At 46.5% G+C, this 17,808-nt stretch overlaps 1 protein-coding gene across 1 annotated transcript in view; it reads left to right on the forward strand.

Annotated features, from left to right (window-relative positions):
* The window catches only part of prex2 (phosphatidylinositol-3,4,5-trisphosphate-dependent Rac exchange factor 2), a 66,923-nt gene that overhangs the window by 10,996 nt on the left and 38,119 nt on the right, over positions 1–17,808 (forward strand). Inside the window, exons 2-13 of the mRNA XM_037456159.2 lie at positions 2,097–2,168; positions 3,148–3,270; positions 4,716–4,820; positions 6,430–6,531; positions 7,354–7,515; positions 9,748–9,881; positions 10,502–10,605; positions 11,510–11,659; positions 11,974–12,115; positions 14,942–15,042; positions 15,877–15,980; positions 16,075–16,124. Of these exons, the coding sequence (XP_037312056.2) occupies positions 2,097–2,168; positions 3,148–3,270; positions 4,716–4,820; positions 6,430–6,531; positions 7,354–7,515; positions 9,748–9,881; positions 10,502–10,605; positions 11,510–11,659; positions 11,974–12,115; positions 14,942–15,042; positions 15,877–15,980; positions 16,075–16,124 (1,349 nt within the window). The remainder of the gene's footprint in view (positions 1–2,096; positions 2,169–3,147; positions 3,271–4,715; positions 4,821–6,429; positions 6,532–7,353; positions 7,516–9,747; positions 9,882–10,501; positions 10,606–11,509; positions 11,660–11,973; positions 12,116–14,941; positions 15,043–15,876; positions 15,981–16,074; positions 16,125–17,808) is intronic.

Genomic DNA, 17,808 nt, shown 5'->3' on the forward strand with positions numbered 1-17,808 from the left:
GTCCCAAGCCGATTGCTCGCACTCTCGGACGACGCCATCTTTCTGGCGCGCTCGCCTTGAAAACTACAGCACGTGAAAAGGTGTTTTTAAAATTTCTCTGCAGCGAAAAACAAACCCCATCTTTATCTTGTGGCTGATAAAACCATCGATTATCTGCATCCAATCAGATTCAAAGCTCTTGCCCTACCATCATCTTCCCTTGTGTTGTTTGCTTGTGATAAGCAGTGTGTGCTGCAGAGCTCCCCCGTATCTGCAGGACTGCTGTATAATTAGTGCCTTGCAGATACAGTGATTATCTGCCACCGAATAGACTCTGCGTTATTAAAACCGAAGAAGAAGACTCGGTGATGAGCGCGTGTTTGATGTCACGCACCAATGACAGGAAACTGGTTTTCTGGGCGCACACCAGCGTCCTGCGCGGTGAGCACAGCAAGTCTGCTTGGTGTTTTGTACACACTAGACTTGCTAATCAGATGCTAATGCTCGTGAGTGGCAGAGCTGGGAAGCAAAGCGGCTCCGGAATGGTAATCAGTCGGCCTTCAACAGAGAGGCTGATTATTTGAGCTACTTTTTTTTTTTTTTTTTTTTTTTTTTCAACCCCCTCAAACACAATCCCGGATTCCAACGCTTCCACGGTTACTTCTGAAGCGCCGCTTGACGTCAATTCAACGTGATTAAAACGATTTCGAGTCGTTGCTTTCGCGCGCAATTTGTCCACCCGGAGGGGAACGGGTCGCGGCCGGCGCAATTAGCGAGAAGTGGAGACGTTGCCACCGGTTCGCAGCAACCACCTTCCCGCCCGCTTTGATCTCGGTGTCATTTAAAGAAAGCCGTTTTAAATGCTCCGTGGTTGTATTGTGTGGCTGCGCTGGTCGACAGGTGGCGTCGCCGGCCCTCGGCGGGGCGGCAGAGTGACGCCACCGCGGTTCGGGTCAGGGTCAACTGCTCTGAGTTTGGGTTTTGACGGCATTGTTGTTGCATTCTCCCTGAGATCTGTTTTTTTTCCCGAAATGATGTTGGACACCGTGGGAGTTGTTTTCTTGCATTTGGCTCCGGGGACCCTCAGTGTCGCGGTTCTTTTCAGTGTATTAGCAGACAGCTTTCTCATATCCCTGCACACACTTTATCCTACTTAGAGATCTCATCTTTGCCTTTTGTCTTTCTGACCTTTATGCTATTTGGATGTGACATTGTAAATGAGAACAAACAGTCGGTTAAACAAAACCCAAACCACACACACAAGTTTTTTGGATGCCGATTTGGATTTATTCGCTGCTACTTGACTCGCTCTCATTCATCTTTGACAGAAATATGAACGTTAGGGACGTTGTTGCTCAAAATCCAGTTTGACTCCACTAAAAAGAGCGATTAAATGCAATTTCTTTGTATTCGTTTTTTAAGCATTGCTTTGGATTTCATCACAGCCTCCCCTGAAGTGAAGCGCATTACGGCCATCGATCAAAATGAAAGTGTGGTGCAACCAATTCTTTTCCCCCAGATCTTTCTGCTGAAGATAGATTCCTCTCAGCCCAACTTTAAGCATCGCAGAGATAAAGATCCCCGTCCAATACCTGTTGATGGATGTCTTCTTTTCTAAACGCTCTCCCTCAGGCCCGGGGTTCAGAAAATGACTAATTCCTCTTTAGTCAGTTTTTAAGACTAGACTCGAAGCACACCTTAATTTGCCATTCTCCGAAAGTGCCCCGAAGCAATAAATAGGTTGTGTGGTGAAGCAGCCTGGGAACCAGCATCCTCTGGGACTGAAGAAAGAGAGCACTTCCCATCCATCTCAATCCACACCCTGTTTGGCCTCTCAGACACTTAACATCACCTTGGAAATACCATGCAATTATCATCATGTCGCTCTTTTTCCCCTTCTTCTCCGAGTGCAAAGATTGTGTTTCTTGTGTATTAGGTTTCCATTATGATGGCATCCAATTGGCTGCGGCAGCCAAGTGTTGCAGCTGCACACAAAGCATCGAATCTAGTCTTCTGTTTGTCTCCTTGAAGGTGCAAAAGATCAGACGCCAAGGCGTAATTGAATCCACTTCAAAAAAGTGTTCACAGTTGCTTTTTCTTTTCTCCTGTCGCTCCAGGTGTTCCTGCATCGTCTCAACCAGTATGCGGCCACCAAAATGGACAAGAACATCACAGAGGAGAACGTTAAGGTGAGCGTCAATCTGCGAGGCGCGAGGATGGCATAATTAGGAGCGACTTCTTACGCTGCGCACAGGCCCCTTTTCTTCATACAGTAACATGAGCCGGGGAAAAGGGGCCGGAAATTACATTGGACCCTGAATAAAGTGAGTCCCTTGTTTGGCGTGCTCTTTCAACCTTAAATTAGCCAAGTTCTGAATGGGGGGGGGGGGGGGGGGGGAGGGAAAGTAGTGGGCGATCCAGGAAGCAGCTGTAAATATAATCCATTTATAAGCGATTCCGGCTGGAGAATAATAAAGGATGCTCTCTCCCAGCGGGAGAGTGAGCGTTTCAGTGGGCTTGCTTACACTTGAAGGTAAAATAGACATTCAGTGGATATTTACTGCATGCCTCTTGTTTTGGAATATGGCCATGCATGCTATGTTTTATTTGGGAACAGGCTGTACCGAGAGGGGTTTGGATAACGTGGCTCAGTGATGTCACCAAGCAGCTGCATGACATCCAATCCTCTTGGAGCAGAATTTGCATTGATGAAATTCACTTAATAGATTCCTTTTGACCTGTCGTTAGCGTCACTAAAGGTTATTATTCCCTCCACCATAAAAGGTTTCTCTGGTTTTCTCGCCTCTTCCTCCATGCAGAGTCAGCATATCCTTTAACGTCACAATAAGGAGGACATAAATGGGGACAGAAGTTAAGACCACATGAAGGAAGCATTCCCATATAAAAGTCCTTACTAAAAAAAAAGAATATCTAATCAAAATAATGTTTGAAATCCATATTTCAAAGACATCTAAAGCCAAGATTTCCATTTCAGAGAAACCTCACTCCTAATTGTGTGGCCTCAGGAATTTGCCCAATGCCATATGGGCACAATAAAAACAGTACAATCCAAAGTATTGATTCGGGCCGTCTCGGGGAGGAGGAAAACTGGAAAGAGACTAAATAAACTAAAAACCCCACATAACATGCGTTTTTTTTCTAACTCAGATTTTATTCTCCAACATCGAGGAGATCCTGGCCGTTCACAAAGACTTCCTCTCCATGGTGGAAGAGCTGCTCCAGCCGGACCCTCATGCTCACCATGAGATCGGCCGCTGCTTCTTGCACTTTGTAAGTACCACGTGCGTCCGCCATCACTCAACGCCTCCTCATTTGAACTTCATCTTGTCACCTTCAATCATCATTTCGGCCTCTTCGCTCCGAGCTCTCGTGGTTCAGTCGCAACGATTTTAAGCTCCGCTTGCAGAAAATCTTGTGTTCGTCGGAAGAATTTCTCCAATGCTCAGCCTGCGCCTCTGAGCCCTGCTGAAAATGATCAGATACACCACATGTTGTCGATTCATCTTTCCGGATCCCCCACGATGAGAGCTTGCACATGTGAGACATGCATGATACGGTTCTGATATACTGCTCACGCCGGCTCTATATCGTGTTTCTTTGATGCCGAGCCTGCGGCCACACTAGCGTGTAACGGGGTTTGAAAGTCTAATAAATCTTCCCAGCCTTCTGCCGGGCGACTCGGTTGCCTGTAGGCAGCTAATGAAACAGGTGAAAGAGAGAGAGAGATGAGCTCATTGAGAGAATTTCATATAATTCCCTGCATAACTGCAAAGTCATGACCATCATTCAGTCATGAGTCCATTGGGATAAGACTTGGACAAATTGTTCTCTTATTATGCAGTTTTTTTTTCTTCTTCTTTTTCTTTCTCGAAATGTCTTTCTCAGTAGTGATATGTTTATTCTCAAAAAAAAATTCCAGGAAAGAATAACTCAATCTAACTTCACAAACAGGAGAGTAAGCCAGCTGGACCGTGGGGCTTCTCAAATCAAGGTCCCTCCGGCCTGCAAATCGGTTCTCGCTGACTTAAGACTCCACTTCCTCCCTTTGGACTCCAATTCAATCAGTTCCCAGGGCCAAGCAACTATATATTTTTGGAGGTTTGTTAACAGACCTGTTAGAAAACAGGACTCGGCGAGAAAGATATTACTCTACAGGTCCACAAAAAAATGTGCATCTGCAAGTAGTAGTAGCAGCAGCAGCTATGTCTCTCCACATCAGCGGCTTTGTCTCAGAAGGCCGAGCCGCATTGCAGAAGACTGGACGATGTTTTTGCCAGGACTCAGGACTCTACTTTGTAGAGAGTGATTTAAAGGCTGTGCCGTCCGGTCCCACTGCTGCCCCTCAAAGACGGTGCAGTACGAATGTCATGAGAACGGCTCTGGTGGAAAGTTGTCTGTTATATAGCTGCAAGGCAGATGGGACCCCCACACACCCTACACACACACACACACACACACACACACACATGATATACATTATTACATTGATGGAGATGATGGAGAGGAGAGTGTGGGGAAGAATTCATACCTACATTGAGTGCTATGATTCACATGTCTGCTGTGCGGTCTGTTGTTTCCTTTTATTTTTCTAAATTTTACTGTCCTCTCAGGCTGAAATTATTTATTGATGCCCTCCTTTCTTTTTTTTTTTCTTCTTCTTTATTCCTCTATTACTCATGCGTCCTTCCCACCTTATTTTTCTCCATCTCTTGCAGAGGAGTCGTTTCCAGATTTACGACGAGTACGGTGGGAATCACGAGAAGGCCCAGAGGCTGCTGCTGGAGCTCAGCAAGATCAGGAGCGTTCGGACATGTTTACTGGTGAGGAGGCGCTGTGAAGATGCACTTGATGCATCCGGCCAGTTTAAAAGTGTGTGTCTGAATGTCGGTACTCGTGATAAAGTCAGTTACGTTTTTCAATTCGACTGCAGTTTATTTCTCTGTTTTGAAATGATTTGACCTAAATCCATTTATCAGTTATTTTTAAACATCTCTTTCTCTCTCTTTTATATAGTTAAACATCTATATAATGAGCTGGATATTTAAGGTAATTCCAAAAGGGGTCATGTGTGATCAAACCTGGTCATGGGAACTGCTCACGTATGAAAACACACCTCCTCAATCTCTTAGACACACAAACACAAAGTCGCCCACACATTGTCGACCGCGTTAAGCCCTGAACTCAATGTTCCAGCGTGTGTCTGACTGCTGATGTGACTCGGCTCCCTCTCCAGACGGGAGAGTTGCACCTCCACAGGCGAACCGGCATGTTGCTAGAGCAAAAGATGACTACACCCCCCTGCTGGCCGCAAACCGCGTGTGTTTTGGGGTCCAAATATTCACTCTTTTGGCTTTTTTCGGTGCTCTTCACTTGATGCTGTTCAGTCTTTTGCACCACGGTTCAAACTGAACCAGAAGAACCACAGTACGACCAGAGAGCGCTGTGTAGATTGGCCTCTTTATTGGAGAAGCATATCTCCTTCTAGTAACTGGGTTTGATGGAGTAAGACATGTAAACACACTAAAACACACCTTCAAAGGGGCTGCAAGAGCTTTGTGTCTGATTTACTGTTCACGGGGGCCTTTTAATCTGGAAAGCCGGACCAGGTAAAGATATTAATTGACTTTGATTTAACGGCGCCTTTCTAGCTCTGACCTTTTGGTTACCTAACCTTCCACACAGGCTACACGGGTCTCGTGTTACCGTCCGACCTACAATTAGCTACAGCCCGATGTACCTCAGGTCACCTCCCCGGCCGTGCAGTGACCAGGCTGAGGGTATCTGCTGACCTCCACTAAACCTTTGACAACTGGCTGCCATAAAGCCCGGGTTGTTGTTTACACTGTAATACGCCACCGTGTCGATGTTTCAGGTGAGCGGGGAGGTGAACATGAGTATTAGCCGTGACCCTCAAGCCTGTATACTCCCACATGAAGACAGGGGTCCCTTTGATTGACTTTTATACATGTGCACAATCATATTTGGGCAACTGTGGGTCGGATTGCCAAAAGATGGTTTGTCATTCTTAGTCACTTTTAATTGGTCACAAATTCCTTTTTGACTAATTTTAAGATTCGATGCAGATGCATGGCAGCTGACTAATTAAATTTAAAGATAAAAAGATATGCTTGAGTCAACTGCGCCAGCTGAATCTCCTCTTACACGGGAGATGGAGACACACGGGCTGCCCATTTCTTTCTTGTGTAACCAAAAGCCAAAAGTTGTTCGCTCAAAATGGTTGCCAATGGCAACTTGGAAAACCCTCTCTGTCAAGTTCTGCTCACTCAAAGAACTTGTAACCTGACCGCTGATGCTACTGACCAAACCCATTTCACCCATATTGCTACTCGAAATGCTTTCGCAATGAGCACCGCAGCCTCACAGACCTGCCAGCCTTCGCCTCGTCAAACCTCCTCTTCTCTCCTGCAGAACTGCATGTTGCTGGGAGGCAGAAAAAACACCGAGGTCCCACTGGAGGGTTACCTGGTGGCTCCCATACAGCGGATCTGCAAGTACCCACTGCTGCTCAGGGTGAGTCTGGCCTTGGTCCACACCCTGCGTTGCTGCACGTTCTGCTCCTCGCATCACTCACCACCACCCAGTCATTAGTTCAGGCTTCCCCCGTCCCGCCCACAGCGACCTCTCCCTCGCTAGTGAGACACCGGTCCCATATTCTGACATGTCTCCCCCCCCCCGTCAGCGTTGGATTCTGTCGCGGTAATAACACCGAGACCTTTCGTCACCTTCCCCACCCGTTCATACCTGCACCCTCAGTGGTTAGCTCTGAAATGTCCGTTTTCCCAAAGTGAAACGTGAGCGAAACTAAATCCGCTTTCAAAGTCTCGTTTGAGTCTTGAGTGTTCTGAGCGGCCGCGTCTCATTTGACGTGCTGTGATCTATTAATTCACCGAGGCGTCCCCCCCCCCAAAACAGCCACCAGCACGGGCACACAGAGATGCGGTAGTAATAATGATAATAATAAGGGGGGGTAACCCGACGCGCCGCCATTTGAAGTTTTCCAGCTGCCAGGGCCTCTCGCTCCGAAGTGACACAGACAGCCACCACTAGCTGCAGATGAATCCAGAACAGTGCAAGTCCAGCATATAGAACACACTGAAACGGCGCTTACAGTCCCAGCGCTTGTCAGTGCTTTGGCCAAACCACCAAACTCAGGAACTACTGGGAGGTAAGAGCTTGTGCAGTAAGAAAACAACACATTGTCTTTTCTTCTTTACAGTTACATTTGCCACAGACTTTGCAGGAAGGTGCAGTAATGGAAATATGTGTTTCTGTCATTGCGGAACAAATTTATTTTTTCACGTGCATCCTTTGTGTGTGTTTTTGCATTTAAAGGAGCTGCTGAAGAGGACTCCTAAGAAGCACAATGACTACGCTCTGGTGCAGGAGTCCCTGCAGGTGATGAAGGCCGTGTGCTCCAGCATCAACGAGGCCAAGAGACAGATGGAGAAGTTGGAGATTTTGGAGGAATGGCAGTCCCACATAGAGGGCTGGGAGGTGGGGGCTCAAACTAACTGTGGACACAGCGTTGAATGATTTAATATTAACCAGTGAATTCAATTGAAATGGCTGAATTGATTGTCCTGCTACGTAGTCAGAGTTGAGTTGTAGGTTTCTCACTTTTTAAAACATAGGTGAACTCACCCCCCTCCCCCCCCCCCAGCCGTCAAAGCTCAAAGTCGTGACATATCTAAAGCCACTTAGCCCAATGCCAGCAATGCAACCAGAAATTCCAAGTGGCGTGACTTCTGTCAGCCTTTTTAAGCCCTTTTGTTCTCCCTGGGGAAAAAAAGGACTTCTTTTCACAATGGTCCAATTCTTTCCGCCTGGATGAGCCTGTAGTTAAAGCCGTTTAAGGGTCACAATTCAATCATCATCTGGTAGACGGAGCCTTTCGGGTCGTTCTGGGGTGCCGTAATAAGGGGTCAGTTGGTCAGTGTTAAAGAGGCTTTTAGTGTGTTTTGTTGTGCTTTATAAAAATAAAAAAAAAACATACTGGAGTAACAGAAATATAGAGAGTATCTTTTATTTTTTTAACAGACAAACAATCAAAATACACACTAGCTGAATCATACAGAATCTAAAGAACTGTGTGATCGTAATGGATCTCTGATCTGATTGGATTGAATGGATCTCTGATCTGATTGGATTGAATGGATCTCTGACTAATGGAAGACGGAGGGACGGGGAGGGATGGGCGGAGCCGCTGCTGCTCCTCTGGACGGCTTGTTAGTGCCGACCTGCTCCACGGGTGGCCGCCCTTGGGGCATCCTGGCAGGTTCACCTGGCGTGGGAGAGACGGGGCGATGTCCCCGCAGCGGTCACCATGGTGAGGCCGGTGATTACCAGTTGGTTTGTGTTGCAACTGGGGCTGTTTTTTTTGTTTTTTTTGTCACCGTGTAGTTTCCAGTTGAATGTCCCTTCACATTCTGCTCTCTTGTTGGAGTTCTTAAATCTTGCGTTGTGGCACTCGATTTAGCTTCTTTCAATAAACAAAGTTAATTTACATCCTATCTTTCCAGCCAAATGACAAATCACTGCAGAGTTTATTATGATTTTTTTCCACCAAAGCTTTTACTTGATGAGTAGAATTTTCTGTTTTGTCCATCCTAATTTGTCATCCCTCTCTGCAGTTGTTATGTCTGGCTGTTGTCTAGCTATCCAAATAAAGGGTTGAAATTTAGATTAAACAACTGAGCGTTTAAAGCGATGTTGAAGTTTCTGGACACACCCTCTGTGGGCCTTTGGCTTGGAACAAGATCAGCGTAATAAAAATGCTGCTGAGTAATAGAAAGAAACTGAAGAATGCTGCAGCAAAAGGAGTCATTAGAAAGCGGGTTATTTCTTAAAAGCACATGCAAAGTTTTAGTCCTTCCATTTGGAAAATGCAGCTCTATAGTTTGGACATGTGTGATGTTGCCAAGACACGTTTTCCATGTTTGGTTTGCTCACACTCACTGGCTGCAAATTAGTTAAACATCTGGTTGTGAACCGGGGGAGTTCAAAGGCTGCTGAAAGAGCGGGAGGCTAAAAACTCAATTGTGTAGGGGAAGAAATGGAAGAGATAGAGGAACAGACTGGGGGGGGGGGGGGATCTTCAGAAGGAAAGGGAGGAGGATAAAAAGGGTGAGGAGCAGAAGAAGGAAAAAGGGGGGATAAGTTTTGTCCCACTGACGTCTCCAGCAGGAGGGAATGCTTAGCACATTTTCCGGCTCTGTGCGCCTGGGAGTTATTTTTAGACCTGGAGGGGCCGATCAAACGTGGTACATAAATTCCCAGAGCAGGCAAGGTGAGGAGGGGGAAAAGACAGCGCACTTTATCGCTGGCAGCAGGAACCCCGACCAATGTGGTGACCAGGCGCGACAATGCAACACATGGTGCGAGCGGACGGGAGGTTTTTCTATAGAAGCTATCAACGGCCGTCCATTTTAAAAGTCCTGCAGCGATCCGCTGTGAGGAAGCGGGGAGTGTTTTGACAGACCCCTGAGAGAGAGAGAGAGAGAGAGAGAGAGAGAGCAGGAAAGGCTGGGCTTTGTAATCCCTCCTCCTCCTGTTCGGTCACTAAGCGTGAACATTCAACAAATATACAATTCATTTTCTCTTAGAAACGCTAGTTTTAATACCTGGTTTTTCCAGAGTCCTTTCTATCAGTCTGAGTCCAAGCAGATTCCCCCCCCCCCCCCCCCCCCTTCTTTCTTGTTGACCTGTTGCCCACATGTCTGTTTGCAGGGCTCCAATATCACAGACACATGCACGGAGATGCTCATGCACGGCGTCCTCTTGAAGATTTCAGCTGGAAACATACAAGAGAGGATTTTCTTCCTGTTTGACAAGCTTCTGGTCTACTGCAAGAAGAAAAACAGGTGCCTTGACCCTCTTTTATTCATTACTGGCAAAATGAACAAATCAAAATATACATTTAAATTCTCTTTACAGTGTGAATTTTCTATGCTTTTATATAATTATAAACGTCCCGCTAAAACTATAACTTTGGTTCACTGTGAGAAGAAGTTCACATTTTTTCAGAGGCAGTTGAAAGAAGTCATGCAGTAGGGGAGACACGTGACCGAAGGATCTCTGTCTATATTAGATAAGATATTAACTTCTTTTTCCTTAGATTTATCTTTTTTAGTAGGATGATCCTGATTTCTGATTGCTGCTCACACTGAGCTACACGTGCAGTTAATGCACAATAATGCTTAATCCCTTGTTTTGTGGCAGGCCTTGTTTAACACGCCACCGACCAAGTTGCCATCTTTTTCTTTTCTTTTTTTGTGCTGCATTGAAGCAGATCCATTCATGACAGAAATAAAAAATGAAAAAAATGCCCTGACCTTAATTTAAATTGGATGCATTTTCGTCACCTAATTCTGGTTAGTGCACATAGACAAGCATCAGATGGCTGTAGTCAGAAGTCTGAATCGACTGTGAGTGATGCTGATTCCTCAGGAAGCAATAGATTTCTTTGCTTCTCTTTCCCCAGGCGTTTAAAAAACAGCAAGACGGCCACAGAGGGTCCTCGCTACCTGTTCAGAGGGAGAATCAACACTGAGGTGATGGAGGTGGAAAATGTGGATGATGGCACGGGTGAGTGGTCCTGTGAGAAGAAGAGAATTTAGTTTCTCTCTCTGGCTTTTGGATGCAAATTCTTTATTTCAGGCTCGCTGCGGGTTTAGGAACCTTTATCCAAAATATAGAAAATAAGATCGACCTATAAGCATTTCTTTAGACATTTCCGTGGGACTGTGCTGCTGCCGGTAGCTCTCGTTTCTCTTGGCCTCACCTAGCCACTGATTATCATTTATATTTGTAGAAGCCATCATTTCCCCTGGAACAGACCTAGTGGGGACGTAATATCGGGTGTTCTTTGGCGAGAGGTGGATGGGCTTGGGTCCCACGTGAGGCCAGTGGCGGCGGCGGCGGCAGAGCAGTAACTCCTGGGTGTTCTGCACCACAGGCGGGAGATCTCAAACCCAAATCTAGGGCGACGGGACTATTTCAGCTCGGATTCCTGTGAAATGAAAGCGAAAATGAGTTCTTCCCAAGGACGCACTTGCTTGCCCGAGGTTGAAATACGCCCTTGAGGTGCACCGCGGGCAAGGACGCCACACTGTAGATACTTTGAGACGTGATGGTAATTGGGGATTGAAATGGTTTGCTTTCTGTTACACCCGTGGAGGGAGAGAGTCAGAGGTCACGCAGCGGAGCGTTTTAAATCTCTCCTACGAGATGGAAATAATCAGGATTTAACTCACGGTCAACGGTTCATGTGCATTTCTTTTCATCTGTTTCTTCTGTTTTGTTCTGTTGTCTATGTTTGAGCGTACCAAATGCGGATGAAAGATCCACTACTATACTCTCGATAGTTTTATGTCAAATGTTTTCTCCTCGCTGGGCCTAAAATGGCTCAAACAAATTGGATTTGCGGCATTTCCACCACTAGAAAACTTTACGACTGGGTAGTAAAGTCAACTTCACGTCTGTGTTGCAGCGGACTACCACAGCAGCGGGAACATAGTAAACAACGGCTGGAAGATCCACAACACGGCCAAAAACAAGTGGTTCGTCTGCATGGCCAAGACCCCGGAGGAGAAGCAGGAGTGGCTGGAGGCCATCATGAAGGAGAGGGAGCGGAGGAAAAGTAAGGAGCCGCTTCACCCTATTAGGATCAGAATTGAGGGGGGGCGAGGAGGGGGGGTCTGTCAAGGAAACATATTTCTTCTCAACATGTGTCTTGAATCCATAGCTGTGAATAGATGCTTTATTGGAGTGAGTGAGTAAATGGGTAAATTGGGTTAAACTACCAGCCAATTGGTTGAGGGATCCGTATCCAAGAGTCTAAGATAGTGTTTGTGTGTGTGTGTCAATGCTAATAATCACGTGAAATGGGGAGAAATGGATGTCTGGGAGCTCTCCTGAACCCTTCCTTTTCCCCCCCCCCACCCCGCTCCATAGGTCTGAGGCTCGGCATGGAGCAGGATACGTGGGTGATGGTGTCGGAGAAGGGGGAGAAGCTCTACCACCTAATGACCAAGGGTCACCTCATTAAGGATCGTAAACGCAAGCTAACCACCTTCCCCAAGTGCTTCCTGGGAAGGTAGGATTCCTGCCGGGGTCGCTTATCCAGCCAGATTTAGCCCGTGATGGATTATTACATTTAGGGATTATTGGTGTGGTGTCCGGGGGACGGATCGGCCACTGAATGCCGGTTGGTAAATCCCAGAGAGATGTCCCGGTGCCGCTGGGCTCCATGTTAGATTACCATCAGCCTACTGCGGGGGAATCCATGAGGTCACTGCAGCAGACCTTAAGGCAGCTTTATGCGCATTTGTTTCCTCTTTTTTTTTCCCTTGATCTGCGCTTGAAATTCCGTCCGTGAGCTATTTTAAGTTGGTGCTCCCGTTTCAGAAGTTTGCCTCAGACGTCTGGCTGCCATATTGACTTGTCGTGTTCAAAGCTTTTTGAACTGAGTTTCTCGAGGAATCCTATTTCAATTTAGATTTTATATTATAAAATATTTTAATTTGTAGGACTGTGACACCCATCATGGATGTTCACCACAACTATGTGATTTTCAAACTATCTGCCGGTATGTGATGTTCCCTTCATTGAGACTAAAGGCCGTTTACAGGAGATTTTTCATGGGATGTCACACCTCTTTCTTCCCTGAACTTGAATAAACACACAAAGCTTGATCCACTCCTCCCCCAGCGCTGGGCTTTGTGAGAAGCACACTGAGACAATCAAGCTGCATCCGCATAACAAAATCTATAACCATCAGCAGCCGAAGAGCTCTCCTTGTTTGAAAATACAAATTCTGTGTGTGTCAGCTCTTTTTATAGAGTGACTACATGATGCAATTTAAAGAAGGGTTGGAAAACCAAATTAAATATTTTCACTGGAGAGCGTCGGCTGGATGTTCCTGTGTGACTCTTGAAATCCAATAACTAATCTCTCTTGTAAGCGCCCCACTACTTTTGAGAATGAGCCATGTTTTCCATTTGCCAACATTTTCTACAGAGATGTTTTGACTGATGATAATCTCACTGAAAAAAAAATCACCCAGCTTAAACAGTAGGTTCAGAATCCTTGTTATTTTTAAAAGCATGGAGAGAGAGAAAAAAATCAACCAGAAGGTCCAACTGGGAATAGCTGTGGGCCGTGTAACATCGTATGGTGGTTTTGGAACGAGGAATTACTTTCTCCTTTGGTCCACGCAGACAACACCAGATCCCTTTGCGGCCTGCAGGAGGAATGGATCCGTTGGCTAAAACGTTCAAAAAGGCTCAAGCGTTGGTCATATACGGGCACTTTGTGGCCTTCATGTGGAGAGAAAGCAGCTCAGGGGAAGTTCATTTTGGAAAATCTAAACTTCTGCACACAACTTGGCCAACACCTGGATGACCACTTGTGGGTGAGAAGACGTATCTCGCCCCTCTGTACTTCCCCTGTCTGCAATGAACATGGAGAAGATTACATGTGGGCGTAATTGGTGGGTTTTAACCCACCATGGTATGTCTCTGATGAAAGCCACATTGCCTGTGGCTTAAACCCAGCCCGCTCCCTCCAGTGTGAAATGCTTCGCCTTTATTCTTTTTTTCACGCCTCTTCTTTCTCTTTCTGATTTTTTTTTTTAAAGCCAAAAGCTATATTTAGCTCCTGAGATCCTCCCTTTTTAAGTGCTACAATTGCATTTGTGGTTTGGTTCCTTGTGACAATGTAATTCATCAAATGAAATGTGTGTGACAGCCACCTAGCTCGCAGTAATATCGTCCCATTTTGAACCTGGAATCAAATGTGTCTTTCCTGCACATTACAGACAAAAGCGTCTGTTTGTTGCGACAGATGTTGATGAAAAGCCCTTTAGGAGCTTAATGAAAAGGTTAGACACCCTGCACCAAATGCTCTTTGTCTTTGTCAGCCTCTTTTTGGCATTACTTGGCTGACTCCTTTTTGCTCTATGTGCTCACACAAAGGTTACATTTAAGCAGAAGCTGAGTTAAAAAACCTGCTTCTGCTACGTAGGCAGCGCGTTGTACATAGAACAGGGAGATACAGTATATTCATGCATCCGGTAAAGGCTGACTTTTTTCAATATTCAATATTGCCTTGTTCCACACACATGAGGCCATGAGAACCTTATGGTCCCAAACCCCGCATTGGTGTTTGTCCTTCCATGGTAACGGAGCGGATGTTGACACATTGACGTGGTTACAGAGGTGTGTTTTTCCCCCTGTGGTCCGTTGGGCAGCGAAAAGACGCCATGGCGAGCGTGGTCAACGGGTGACGGAGGTTCACGTGTCTGGTCAGTTGTTTCTCTGAAAACATTGGGGAACTGCCCCGGTCGGTTGGGCGCTGACACCCGGCCGCCTCCGTCACGGCCTGCGAGTGGATTCCATGTGGTGCCGCTGGCTGTGTTTGTGTGTCTTTGATGGGGAGACACGGCATCGAGGGGTCAATCGCTCCCCAACCCGGTCCCCAACCCTCTTGTTCTTCATTTTCTTATTTTACTTTCTCTCTCAGTCACTAAATTATGGAGAAACATCCCGTTTAGGTCGTTTGGGGCCTCGGGAGATTGGATGCTGTGTTTGTTTTCCTGGCGCTGGGTTCGTTTCCTCTTCTTGGTTCTAAATGATGCAGAGCAGAACTTATCATTCATTTTCCATCATGACCTTTCCGAGATTCAATTAAATTGTTCTGATTTGATCGCGTTACATTTTATCTCTAAAAATAAATTAGGTTGAACTCGAGTCTGCTGGACATCACGCTCAGCAAAGGCCCCCACTTTTTACAATGCACCCATGAAGCTCTCTCCTTCGTGCCGTGATGGCACTTCCCCTTGGGGGATTTTGTGTATGTTTGTTGTATAGTCCCTGAGTGATCATGTGACGTGATGTCCGTGTTGCCTTTTGCTTCCCCACAGTGAGTTTGTGTCGTGGCTGATGGAAATTGGGGAGACCGGCAACCCAGAGGAAGGCGTTCACCTGGGCCAAGCTCTGGTGGAGAATGGACTCATCCACCACGGTTGGTTCTCTCCATTTTCGCCCCACTTGTGCCGTTCCAAGTCTACCGCAGGCCGAGCCACTTATGGATGCACACTATAGCGCATGCCAATGCCCGCCATTGCCTGACACATCGTAGAGCCACGTCTCTTTTTATTTACATGTGCAGGTTTCCCAGTGCCTTGACACAATGTTTAGGGAAGGGATTATAAATGTTAATCTCGCCTTGTGAAATATTTGCTCAGTGTATTTGGTGCGTGAGGCTTAAGCCGGCCGGTGCTTTGCATTCACACTAAATGGCGTATGCTGCTCTGCATGTTGCTTTTTTTCTTTCCTCAAAAGAGTAGGGGCCCAAGCCAGGTTGTATCTTAAATCACTCTGGGGGGGGGAGGTGGTGGGGGGGGCTTTATTGCTTCCTCACGGAGGCACGAGATTAGGCTTTAGAGCCGGCCCCGACGGCGAGGAATAACTCCGAGCTCCTCTGAGCTCTCTCACAGTGCTGCTGGTGAAACACGAGAGGATATATTTTCATGAAAAACCTTTAATAACCTTCAGCAACTCTCACGGCTGCAGCCAAGAATACCGGGCCGAGCGTTATTACCGTTCTGGGGAGGCTTCAACAAAGTCGCCCAGAGCGGGAGGAGGCGCGGTGCGATGCGTGACCGCTCTGCGCGAGGGTCCAGTCTCCCTCTTGTCGAGGCTTGAATATGTTTTTAAACCTATTACACTTTCAAATTTAAAGCAATATGAATGATGACCCCCTTTAACGTTTGAGACCCCCCCCCCTTCCCCCTTCTCTTTTATTCTGCCTCTTCTCCTTTCAGAAAGCGCCTAATGTTTTGAATTGCATTTGCAGTCACGGACAAACACCAGTTCAAACCCGAGCCTGTGCTCTACCGCTTCCGCTACGACGACGGCACCTACCACCCCAGGAGCGACACGCATGACGTCATCTCCAAGGTGACAACGGATCCTCAATTTGACACCAATCCAATTTGACACTGTCTGTCGTTGACATGATCCAGAGCTTCTTGCTTTTTTTTATTTTTCTTAGGGTGTTCGACTCTTCTGCCGTCTGCACAGCCTCTTCACTCCTGTCGTCAGGTAGGCGGACATTTTTTTTTTCCCTCCATTGGAACCCAGCAAGGTCGGGCCCCCAGAACAGGACTTACCTCCCCCCACACTATCTTCTTTCTAAACCATCACAAGGGTCCTCATCAGCATTGTTGGCCTTAACGTGAAGCCAACATGAGGCCTAGGAAGTCCTGTGACCCGCTTATGACCCTACGAGACAATCACCATGAAAACTAAGCAAACTTTATTCTCTGATGAAGAGACACTGCTGAAGGCGCTGAAAAGCTAGTAAGGTGGATCACCCCATAGAAACAGCCTCACACCTGTTATGAAGCAATTTAAAGTGGCCCCACTTATGTGCAGGCAGTACACACATCACTGAGGGGGACCGACAGTATATTGATCTTGTGCTCTCAAAGGACCGACAAATAGTCGGCCTGCAGGAGGCGAAAATCGATTCCAATCCCTCAACGTACACCATGATCAAATCAGCAATTTTATACATCTCAGGTGCATAGCTATTGTTTTCAAAGTTTTCAGCCCTGAAATGACGAGTCCCATGCACGTGTCATTCAGATGAACACCACAGTGTTCCACCGTGTGGTTGTTTTTATCTCCATCTGAACAGTGCGCGAGGAGCAAGCTGCTAATGTGTTTTGCCACAAAGTACCGCATGACGGTTTGCAAATGGCCCAAAGAAAAGCTTTAATTTCACACCAATAAACTGGGCCATAGTTTGGGCCACGCTGTTGCTGAATGTGTTCCTGCATAGTATCTCACTATATCGTATTTCTGTTTGATCCAATGTATAAAAAGCCTAAAGAGTGATCATTATTGTGTGTTTGTGTGTGTTTGTGTGTGTGTGTGTGTGTGTGTGTGTGTGTTGTGAGCCAGCATAATTCTCACTGAGAGCAGTATAATGCATCACCGGGCCTGGGAATGCCTGAGTTTAATTGGAGCAACCAGCCCCTGCCTAATTAGGTATCATTTCCTGGAAAAGCCGGATAGATGAAAGGAGGGGGGTGGGGGCGGCATACACGGCTTGTCTCCTCCCCCTCGCTCCGAGCTTTGAAGAATGCTCCAGGGAATCTGATTATGCATCGGAAAAGTCCACTATACTGGGCGCGCAGTGTAATGTGTGTATTAACGCAATGAGAGGTTTCAAAACGGGGTCACACACACGCTCACACAATGCAGAGGCAAGCTCACTCATGAATTATCTTCACGGAGAACTTGAAAAAACAACATTTCAGTTCAGCTTCATTATGCTGGTGAGTCCTCCAGAAAATCAATATTTATGGACGGATGTATAGGATATAGGAATAACGACATGGTGCTCTGTACTTGGGTAATCCATCAAACCTGAAACAGTTGATCAAATCTGGAACTTTCAGCAGTCTCTGCATAATGTATTTGAAAGAATGCTTTGAAAATGCCTTTGTCATCCATTTACTGTCAAGGCAAACTTTCCCCTTTGAACAGCAAGTTAAAAACCTCCTCTCTGACCTTTCCCTCTGTTACTCCCCAAACTGCTGCTTCCGCACACCGGACCGCTGTTTATCCCCATTTTTCACTCTGACAGCCTCACTGTGCACCAGCCGCTCTACCTCCGCTCCTCCCTTTTCTCCACCATCCCATTCAGGCACAAAGCGGGGGTTTCTGTTAAATTTAAAGTTACGCTACTGAATGTTCCACCACCAGAGAAGCGTCCTCG

The sequence above is a fragment of the Pungitius pungitius genome, chromosome 19, assembly GCF_949316345.1.
Source record: "Pungitius pungitius chromosome 19, fPunPun2.1, whole genome shotgun sequence".
NCBI classification, from domain to species: Eukaryota; Metazoa; Chordata; class Actinopteri; order Perciformes; family Gasterosteidae; genus Pungitius; species Pungitius pungitius.